The following is an 11,642-nucleotide window of genomic DNA, read 5'->3' as shown; positions in this document are numbered from 1 at the left end:
GTTGTGATTTGGCACTATACTAATAAAGTAACATAACCTTTCCTCCTGAAATCCACTACTTGAAAACAACTGATCCACAATCTTATCTTTTGCATCACATTGTTTAAAATTCTGACAGGCAGTTTTGAATAAGCAAATCATTCCCAAACTATTTCAACCCATTGCAGTAGCACCATATGTTTATTTAGGTTTCCGTGTTTGGAGCCAGACAGAGCGCTGCAGCCAGGATGTTGTCCTGGCTCCAATCAACATGTGTATCCGAGCTGTCCTTCCAAAGGCCAGGCTAAGGTGTAGCAATGAGTCAGAATCTATCCATCATCCAAGAAGTAAATATGAGGTGTCACGTATGATTAGGGCTTGGCAGAAAGTGAACGAGAGCTGCGCAGGTCTGACAAATGACTGCTTGTTAGCAAGGTCTGCCGCTTCACCAACAGGGCAGTGATTGGTGCCGAGACACTGACAGATAGACGGGCAGCAGATAGTGTGAGACACAGCGTTAGGAGGGCGCGTACAATGACAGATGGGACAGTGGGTCAAGTCAGGAAACTCAGATGGAGAGAGGTGATGAGAAACATGGAGCAAGAGATTGGGGAGAGAGACAAGTGCAGTAGGAGGAACACAAAAGGAAAGAACAAACAAAAAGAAATAAGACTTGGATACAGAGTTGAGCACTATGTTTATTTTCTACCTCAGGTTGCCCTTGTTGGTGGCATACTTGATGTGGTTACAGATGTAGTTGTACATTCCATGAGCTGTTGTGCAGTCTCTAGCATCAAAAACCTGGATTGTAAATACAAAAATAAATCAAAATCAGGTTTACATACAGCAAGTGTTTTGTCTGTGTGTGTGTGTGTGTGTGGCAAGCAGAAACAGTCAGACAGCTTTTCTCTTGGATATTACAGAAAAATATAAATTGTTAGTAGAAATGCAAAATTCATTTTTCAAGTTACCACATTATATGTCAAAACCTGCCTGTAAACATTATACAGTATTAACAGCCCCTTGCTATGAATCTAGCCATATTGTACCCTACCTGTAGTTTGGACCACTGAATTCTGCCAACACAGCGGGCAGCATTCCTCCAGGCATGCTTGGCTCCATAGATCAGTTCAGTGTCTTTCAGCTGGTATGTCCCTGAAGCTTCAATCTCCTTGGTCACCTCCTCCAGCCTGTCCACGTGGGCCTTAGAGCCATACCTTTATGCACAACAGGTATGCAATAAAAAGTGAACAAGGAACTCCCAGAAGTGTCAGGTAGAATATACCACAAATAAAAAAAAAACAAAAAAGCAAAACAGAACAACAACAACAACAAAATTTATGGCTAATAATACCAGTACCGATATCTATTTTTACACAGATGTACTGTAACTAATGTGATTCTATTTGTGTGGTGTGTGGGCATGTTACTATCATACCTAAAGGGAAAAGAGCCATATTTACACATACCTGTGTTTAAAAAGTCAAACTATCAGACAAAAACCAGACAAAGACAGATAAAACAGACAAAAACCACCTAATCTTAAATGGAAAAGAAGAAACTACTGTCCAAATAAAAACACTTTTGAAAGTAAAAAATGTTTTAGCTAACTAGCTAACATTAGCTAATTAGCTTACACTACTCAAGAAGATGAGTTAGTATGGTGCTTCAGGCTAAGTAGTTAACCTACTGTAACTAATGCTAACTAGCATGGTCCAGTAGCATTAGCTACATACACACACTGTATGTACAGTAGTTACATAGATGCAACAAATCCTAATAATATAACACCAAAATATACTTGCTCCACCTTATCTCCTTTTATTTGGTCTCATCTAGTAGTGGAAAATAACTACATTTACTCAAGTACTATACCCAAATACAAATTTGAGGTATCTGCATTGTTCCTACATATTTTCAGTTTCTCCGACTTCATTACATTTTAGAGGCAAATATCCTTTACTCTCCTACATCCTTTTAATAACTGATAACTCTAGTTAGTTTTCAGGCTCAGATTAACTTTACAAAACACAATATAATCATCTGACTTTATTGATCCCTGGTGGGACATTCATAAGATCTCAAGCAGTACTTTAAATTATAAGAACAGTTAAAATGAGCTGCAATAAAATATGATTGAACACAAAAATGCATCAATAAATATAATTCCATATGATAATGTTAAATGTGCCATTTTGCATAGCGAGTACCTTTTCTTTTAATACTTTAAGTATATTTTGATGCCAATACTTTTGTACTTTTACTTAAGTAACATTTTGAATGCAGGACCTTTACTTGTAACAGAGTATTTTTATACTTTGGTATTGTTACTTTTATTTAAGTACACAATGCGAGTATTTCTTCCACTGCTGGTCTCACCCTCTGAGGATGAACTCTTCACTCTGCAGGTATTAATTACAGGCTGCACTTGCCTTTTGATGGAGGTGTAGTACTGGTCTATGAAGTCAGTGGCCAGTGAAAGAACCTCCTCTTTGGATCTGACCTCATCTGGTTTGTGAGCGTGCTGGTTAGGTATCATCACAGAGCCGATGCACACATTTTCAGTGCAGATTGGCATCTGAAGAGACAAATAACATGGCAGACGAGGGAGGCTTGTTCGAGGATGAATTCTGCTTGTTTTTTTTTCAGTGCCAAGATACAACTGGAGGAGTTGGTGATGGCATATGGTAGCCTCCTTTGCTGAGCTATCTGCAAATATCCATAAAATTTACTTCCCAGTCATAAGTAACACAAACAGAACTGTGATTAAAAACTTCTGATTGCGCGCATAACAAAGAAGTGTTAATTGGCTTTATTTTACCAAAGCATTTTTAACATATTGCAGTGGCCTTCAGGATTCATGTTCCCTCACAAGGAACAATTACTGTATCCATGTCTGTTGTGATGAATGGCATCCTTTTAATTTACAAAAGGCAGAGCTATCACATTACCTTGTTTCTCTATTCATTCTAGAATAACTGGCCTGGTTTTGCTTGATATGGAACAGACCTAAGAAAAGACTGAATCATCAGGCAAATTTTATCTTTTGAAACCCTTTTCCAGTCAGTTTTTTAAACCTGTTTTTGTTCTTTTATCTTCAGCTGTTGTATGAATTGTTACCAGTGCACCTCTTTTGCCCTGTGGAAAAAGGTACTAACATACTTAGAGTGCCATCCTTGCTTAACACTATATTTACACAAGACACAAACTAGTGTCAATCTGAAATAAACTGGAAAAAAATATTTCAGTATTCAGTCAACAGGCCATTGGTAAACCACATCCATCAGTACCTAAAGGTTTTCAAATTTACCAACTCCGGTTCCAGTTTTATCATAATATGTTCCACATGAATCAAATAATTGGCCCTTTTTTAATCTTGACTATTTTACAGTATCTTTGATCATATCACTCACACTCACACATGGCTGGCATGGACGTTAATGAATGTTTACGTCAGTGAGTCATGGGTTGTATCCTTCCATTAACCAGAGACAAAAAGAGAACGAAACCAAATAGATGTACAGAAAACTGCTCATATTGTAGCTGAGAACAACCTTGTGTGGTCACTTTATTATGATTATCATTGAAATCAGCTGTTGGTTTGGTTTTCCATGAATAACTTCACCAGCTTAGTAAGATCCAGTGAGTGAGCAAGAGTGGACAACAGAAGCGATAGTACAGGCGTGCGGTCACAGAGGAACTGTGACAAAGACCGCTGCGCTGCTAAAACTGGCTTGTTACACTGAACCACCCACTTGCACTGTCCAAACACTCAGGCATGGACAGGCAGTCCATCCAAAATAAACTTCTCTCCATGTCCCTTCCAACAAAGCCAACCCTCATTTGAAAAAACAAAGGAAAATCGGGAAAGGAAGATGAGTGAAAATCTGAGAAAGTGCTGAAGAATACAGAGATAGAAACAAAGAGAGAAAAGAAAAATGTCAACAGGAGAGAACAACAAAGATGAGGCAAGAAGAGTAAGAGGTGACGAAGTAGACGGAGGGAAATGGGAGGAGCAGAGCAGGGACTGTTAAAAATAAAACAAAGGCATCACTCGTGCTCCAGCACGTCCGCTCATCACATAGCTCTAGGCATTCATGCCAGCCAGCTGTCCTTTTCCAGAAAGGAGGATCATCCTCAAATTCAGCAGCGTCTGTGACATATAATAAATCTGAAGATGCTATTACAGTCCATTCATTTGGATGCACACAACAGCCTGTCCGATCAGTCACTAAAGTAATTAGGCTGCTGTTTGCTGTTTACAAATGGCTACAGTGTTTGGGGTGGTGAATGCTTAAACAGTGGGGCTCACCTTGCACTTGGTAGACTGGCTTACTAACTAAAGGGAAAAACTTTGGCTGCATGATAAAAAGCGGGGGAAATGGATGAAAATAGTAAATGATAGATGAAGGGGATTAAAATGTATCACAGAGACACTTTCTTTGACTGTAGCTGTGCCTTTTTGGTATTACTCTCAAACTAAGGTTTTAGAAATTACTTTTGTGTTTACTGATACATGGCAAACATTAGCACGCAGCATGAATAGCATTATACACACCCGCTAAAGATCCTTCATTGTAAGCAATTAAGCATGCCAATGTTAGCTTGTAGCTCGTAGCATCACTTTGCCTAGCCAGTTCAGAGCCACTAGCATGTTTGTAGCCCTTCTTCTTTCTTTCTGCCATGCAAAATGTGGGAATGAATGCAATCCTGTAAATGCTGCTACAGCTGAATAGATGAATGGATCCATTTTGTTGGGCTCGTCATTCAGGCATTTTGAATAAAATGTTTGATTTCTCAGTGTGGTTTTCTGAAATGTATATGTTTTTATGGCCTCTTTCTGGCTAATTGGTATGAATCACCAACAGCAAGCAAGAGCTCTCTAATGTAGGACTAGTTAGTGAGAAGCAAAGAATAGGCACGCCATGCTGTGCTATTATTCTTCAATCTACTTGACTTGCAAATTATGTGTTGGTAAGTCTGCAGGCTAATTGTTTGTTCACCCAACCAAGATACTGTATTTGATGTTCATCAGTGCCCTTAAGATACTATTAGGGCATGGATATCGGTCCTATGTTAGTTAACCCACAGTGTGAAGGCAGTGCTGTCTGTGGCTTCTGCCTTATCAGTATGTGTTAGCTTGTGACTTATGTATGTTTCACCTGTTAAGGCAGTCTGGTATCTAGGTCAACCATTATTCTTTGGACTTGTTGTATTAGACATATCTGAACATTTTACTTAGTGACCAGAACAACAAAAACACCTTTATATTGTAATGCAATTTCAATGTATCAGACCTGTAAAGAAGGCTCCATTTGTGAAACTTAGAATAATTTCATTGAGGTACCAAATTTTACTCTGTGGTCATTTTTGAGGTCAAAGCTTCTAGTCCTGTTGGATTGAATAGCATTTTTGCCTTTCGGTTTAAAGTGCAATCTTAACTTTCTAGATTGAACCAACTAGAGCTGAAATTTTGATTAATGGTTATTGATAAACTATATAAACAGAAGGAGCTGGAAAATGTTGCTGGGCAGAAGGACATATGGTCCATTCTACTAAACCTGCTGCCCCACAACCGAACCACGGATAATTGGTTGATAATAAATGATGGATGGATACATAAAAACTTTGACAAACAATCATTTCTCATTTTTCAAACAAACTCTTTTGTTTTAGCACCTCAGTTGTGAGCATCTGTGACTCTTCCTCTGCAGCACCTAAATCAACACACAGACAATTAAGGTAACCCCACCAGAATTTTAACTGAAGTTATTTTTAAATCACACACCTGTTTTATTTTATATTCAAATCTGTTGAAGGGTTTATGCTCTCAAATCCAGGCCTTTCATGAGATGACGTCAGAACGTGCATCCAGACACAACAGCACATCAACAAATGCCAGAGAGGTTTTTTTAAATGCCAAAAAGATATTGGATGGGCATGAAATAATGCCATGAAACAATGTGACTGAACAATAAAGCTGCATTCAAAAGACCATTGTCAGCACAAGAGCCTCTTTACTGCTTTGTTGGCTGTTTTCTATGAATGAACCCGTTATATTGAATTGCATTACAATTGCATCATACAGGTGGTGTTATTTTTTTGGTCACTTGATGTCAGTAGTTTTAATACTTTTCAATTTAATGAAGAGTGTCAGGGCCCAAATAAACGATGGCACCTCATAGCCTTCATTCAGATTTAACAGTGGCACAGAAACCTTACGGGATGACTTGAATCATGACATCAAAATCTATCTCATCCTTGCCTGGAAGGTTCCCTCAGAGACAAATATAAATGTTGCAAGCAGACAGCTTTTTTCCAACCATTAATTGGGCAACTTTCCATGCACCTTACTGTACCTTGCTGGAGTTGTGGTGGAGTGTGTCACTGTAGACAGTGCCAGTCTCCCAATTCTTGATTTTTATGAAGCGGGGGCATTTAGAGGGGCTGCCATTCTGCACCATCTTAGTGGGCGAGGTCCTGCCCTTGGCCAGAGGCTGGAGAGAACACACACACACGCATACACTTCACTTTCATCATGCCTTTGTCAAATTATCTTGCTAAAACATTCTGACCTTTGAGAGATCTTTGGTGCAAGTTGGATACTTTGTAGACCACACAATACACATATACAGTATTTATATTTAAAAAAAAATTGTATATACTGTGTATACATATATATATGTGTGTGTGTGTGTGTATATTGTGTAGTGTCCATACACCAGTGACTTCATGTTTGTAAATAAGACAGTAGCCCAACAAAACGCAAGGCAGTCTGGTTGTTCTTTACATGATCAAACCAGTGCTAGAAAAGGGGAAACATAGAGGAGTAGGGTACCAGTGTGCCGCAGCTACTCATACATTGTCATTGAATTTTTAATTGTAACGTGATTGAATCATACACACTATATCATGCAGTGAATCGTATAGAGGGGGAAAAAAGAAAAATCACATTGTCCCATCCCTACTAGCTAAAGATGGTAATAATGAGAATAATATCTGGAAGCATTTTTAACAAGACCTTCACAGAGTTTTCTCTGTGGCCTCCCAGCTCTTTCTTCTCAAGAAAAATCAGTTTGTCATTGTGCTTAGGTCTCTCTCACACATACTTATGTACAGAAACCACTTACATTCTCATTCTCCTCCACTTCTGTTTTATTTCCCACTCCAGAATAAAGGCAATCAGAATTTAATAGCAGGCTGATGGCAGGCTAACTCTTAACTCACTGGGTTTTCCAGTACTGTAGCTATTGACTGATGAATGCCTGCAATTTAACCCCAAAGCCAACTGTAAGCATTACTAGACAAAGCATTGCTTTTTGACAATGATCAGAGCAATCAGGCCCTCACCTTAGAAGCTCTTTCATCATCTCCTACTGCATTGTTAATTGTACAGTGAAGCAGCTTCTGAATAACAGTGACACAATCATCATGCTTGCAGGGGAGATGAATTCAAACAGTGTCACACTGGCTGAGTTTCATTGTCATTGCGTGTCCTCTCAAACAGCAGAAAGAAATGAGGAGGTTTGAATTGAATTTGATTTGGCACACACTGAGACTAAAGGGCTTAGATCTTGTGTCCCCATGCTCCAACAGCACTAACCCTCACTGTGCGGCTCAGATATGGCACATTGTTAGCATTGATGTGGACAAGAAGAAAGATTTTTGTACCATAAGAAGACTCTGTGGAGAATTAAAGCTTGCTGTCATAAAGCAAAAGGAAAGCAGCTATATGTTATCTGTCTATCATTAAAGTTGTTGATCACTGACCGGAAGCCATAGCTTTGGCATTTACATTACATTTAAGGATGTCACATGCAGGTTTCAGAGAAGCTGTTGTACATGACCCTGTAAATGTCAGTTTAGATTTCTTTTACAATTACATCTAAACTTCACAGGATGATTTTAAGGAAAGGATGAAGACACCTTTTGCCCCTGACAATGTTTCTTAAGGGCAAGGTCACTAAAATTGGCCAAATCATATTGTAAATAAGCATTTGGGCACATGAGTCATAAATCAAGAGAGATAAAGGAAGAAAGCATACATATATGATAGCGTACAGATCGTGGACCAAGCCTGACGGGAACAGTTGGTGCCCCAGGGTTTGGGTCAGGCTCAGATAGACATTATGTTCAAGCCTGGGTGAGTTCAGACAAACAGCTCAAACTTTAGGCTAGATGGCTGGAGAACTCAAATGTCTGCTTCATTTAATGGCAAGGCAGAAAAACATAGTACAAACTCAACTGCATCGGGCTCGGGCCAGGTTCGGACAGAAAGATACGGCCCGATCCAACTGACTTTTTTGCTAATGTGACGTCACAGAAAATATCATAGCTTTTTCACTGATTTTTGGATTTTATCTGAAAAAGTACAATAACTTTGGTTGTAGTGAACACTATAGGCTGGGGGCAGGAACAATAGCACAGTCATGCAGCTGATAAAATATGCCATCAGTGGACAGTTCAGTCTGAAAAATCAGCAATCACTACTTATAAACAACCTGCTTTTCTCTATCACAGTCCACAATTAAGGTCTTTTTTTTAAAAAAAGTTAAGAACCTCAAGTGGTGAATCTGCCACCATTAGCAGTTTCAACTATACATGAGCAGAAAGCGAGACAGGTGTAGCAACAGTAGCATGGCTTAGCAAACAAGCATCAAGATACAACATCAGCTGAAAACCCATACACAAAATTCTAAGACTGCATTTGATGGTGCATAATTTAAACCCAGCCTGTTTTAATGGCACGGTCCTCAACCAGGCATAATACAGAAGGAGGTGGCAGGACCTCACATACATTTACAGATCATGTAAATCCCAGCTCGCATCAATCACCAGACCCCAGTGCCAAGAATAAGGTGTGGATGTAATAGAAGGGAGCAGTCACGGAGCTAGAAATGAAGATAATTGAAGCTCATCTGATGAAGATCATTTCATAATGAAGTGTAATCACCAAAGTCTTTCTGGTAAATCCAGTTATGCATGAAAAGTTACTCATTCACATCGATTAAAATTTCTGATGGTAAAATGGAGATGAAGATGAGCGCGAGACAGGGTTAGACAGGAAGAGAACCAAGTGAGACTTGACAGCCTGTGAAAGGCACGTTATCCATCAAATATTTATATGGTGACAAGTGAATCTGACAATTGGCACCTTATTCAGTGATGATTAGTGTGTAAAAGGAGGCACAGAATCATAATCTCTGCTTTCATTGGATCAGGTATTTGTCCAGATTTCACTAACTGGTGGAATCTGACAGAACATTTTAACACCTTTCCTTATTTAACATAAAATTATGTAGGGGCAGAGGCTCAAGCCAGAGTCACATGAAGAATCCTTTCAGCAAAATGAGAACTCTGATTTGCAGGCCATCAATGTGTCACTTTAAACCCTTGTTTTTGATAGCTCAAAAATTTGATTCAACTTCTCCGAAACAATTCACTTGACTTTTTTTTTATAAAGAACTTAGTGTCGGACTACTGAATTAAACACCTGGTGATGAGACATCAAAGTTAGTATCAATGTCTAGCAAAATGCCTGCAAGGGAACTTCTGCTGCATGAATCAGTAGACATGCATATAGCCTCCTGAACACACAGATGCACTTATTTCACTTGCCAAACACACCTTCTCACTCAGACAAGCAGCCTTCTTCAGTCTGAGTACACATCATCTGGAAGGCATATCATATCATCATCACATATCCTTTAACATCATCAAGCATGCATCATCCACATCACCCCCCTACCCCCTCCTAACACACACATACTCTCACAGGCATACACATTAACACTCCCTTCTCTGCAGGTCTGAGGTGCTGGCTTGTTTCAAGAGGGGCCACATTTGATGGAATGAGACGGATCAGCAGCTGCATGCATTCATAAGGCCTCCTAGAATCATTTTGCGCCATGCATCCGGTCCCATTGATGGGGCTTGAGCAATGTCACAAGTGGGTGGAAAACCATGTGCGGATTACGACACTATCCCTGACACAGACACTCAGACTTGTGACCAGACCCTTCTGCATGGAAGGCATAAGCCAGATTTAATACTTAATGCCTAGGTGATGGAAGCAAAAGCTTTATTTCTGCAGTATGTGCAAAGAAGCAACACAGATGTTCATGCTAAGTTCCTGAAAGCTTAGAATGGGCCAACAGATGTGCATTATACAGCTGCAGAGATTAATTTAGCAATCCTGCTCATGAACACTTGCAAATACAGACAAAAAAAGATGCATCAATGTATTTTGATTTCTCTCTATACAGTATAAATTACAACCTCGGGCAGTGTTTATTTTGAACAAAGAATAAAGATGGTGAAGTATCGCGTCAAATAATGTGCTGCTGTATTGTTTTCAATGTAATACAGAACACAGATGATTTACACATCACTATTTTCAGTTTTAATTTTGCTTTTACATACCATCCCAACTTTTTCTGATTTGGGGTTGTATTTTAAAGACTGAGAATTAGCTTTATCTTACCTTGTCAGCGTCAGCGATGTTGACTACCGCTGGCATGTTTTCCACCATTCTGTCCTTATCTGATGCCATCTTGGCAGACGTGTTATTTCCCACACCAAGGTCCCTGGAAATCACACACAAATGTGACAGGTGTGCAAGTTCACAGCTGGTGGAAAATTAGTTGTGCATTTCACTTTAAACTACTAACCAAACCATACACACACAATGAAGGCCTACTCATGTCTCTTAAAGGTGCATGAGTTGAGCTGTTTGTCATTATGTGATGTTAATATCAGCTATTTACAAAGTTAAACCTGGTGATGTTACATATGCCACTGAAGCTTCAAAGCTTGTATTGAGCAGAGGGGGCGTTTCCAAAGGAAGCCTCCTGTCAAAGCTTGTGTCATTTTCCCAACTGTCATGTGATAAATGACAGAATCACATGACTGCTTCAGTTTGAGATTCACGGATTCGAACTGTTGATAGAAGAAAAGAGAAACCTGAAACTTTGGCAGTTGTAGTTGGATGGTTACTTTGTTTCTAAATAATAATTAAATGTTTCCCTTTCCTCTTTCAGCTACACAAGTATGTCAGTATTTGCACTCTCAACGTTATGATTGATGATGGCTGCACTTCACTTCATTTTTAACAGTAGGTGTCACTAGTGGACGCTGAGTCAAAGGGGGTTTATGAGTAATGAACCTTTTGGTGACACAATGGACTGGGAAGCCTCATTGCTTCAGGAAAGCCTCATTTGGCCATCACTAGTTAAACCATTTCACATTGTTTCATAAAAGACACTTTATCTAGCATTGGTAATGAGTTGAGACCTACTTGGTGTTTAAATTGTCACTGATGTGACATTACTCCAGCAAGTGGGAGAGTCTGGAGCACTGACTCACCTATATACCATGTTGTGATGAACAGGCCAGAACAAACTCATCAGGTTTCATGAGGGAGATCAGAACCTAAAGCTGTATTAGCTAAGATTTAGCACAAATTCTGATCATCCATCCATCCATTTTCCTCCGCTTATCCGGGACCGGGTCGCGGGGGCAGCAGTCTAAGAAAAGATGCCCAGACTTCCCTCTCTCCAGACACTTCCTCCAGGTCCTCCAGGGGAATGCCGGGGTGTTCCCAGGCCAGCCGAGAGACATAGTCCCTCCAGCGTGTCCTGGGTCTTCCCCGGGGGCTCATCCCG

The 11,642-nt window shown here is 39.8% G+C and overlaps 1 protein-coding gene across 1 annotated transcript in view; it reads right to left on the bottom strand.

Annotated features, from left to right (window-relative positions):
* The window catches only part of nos1 (nitric oxide synthase 1 (neuronal)), a 40,935-nt gene that overhangs the window by 20,744 nt on the left and 8,549 nt on the right, over positions 1 to 11,642 (bottom strand). The window contains exons 3-7 of the mRNA XM_020598228.1: positions 10,463 to 10,565; positions 6,339 to 6,476; positions 2,412 to 2,557; positions 1,034 to 1,196; positions 689 to 780 (exon numbers count right to left, since the gene is read on the bottom strand). Of these exons, the coding sequence (XP_020453884.1) occupies positions 689 to 780; positions 1,034 to 1,196; positions 2,412 to 2,557; positions 6,339 to 6,476; positions 10,463 to 10,565 (642 nt within the window). The remainder of the gene's footprint in view (positions 1 to 688; positions 781 to 1,033; positions 1,197 to 2,411; positions 2,558 to 6,338; positions 6,477 to 10,462; positions 10,566 to 11,642) is intronic.

The sequence above is a fragment of the Monopterus albus genome, unplaced genomic scaffold (assembly GCF_001952655.1).
Source record: "Monopterus albus unplaced genomic scaffold, M_albus_1.0 scaffold37.1, whole genome shotgun sequence".
NCBI lineage: Eukaryota > Metazoa > Chordata > Actinopteri > Synbranchiformes > Synbranchidae > Monopterus > Monopterus albus.
This window is presented reverse-complemented; position numbering and strand designations above follow the sequence as displayed.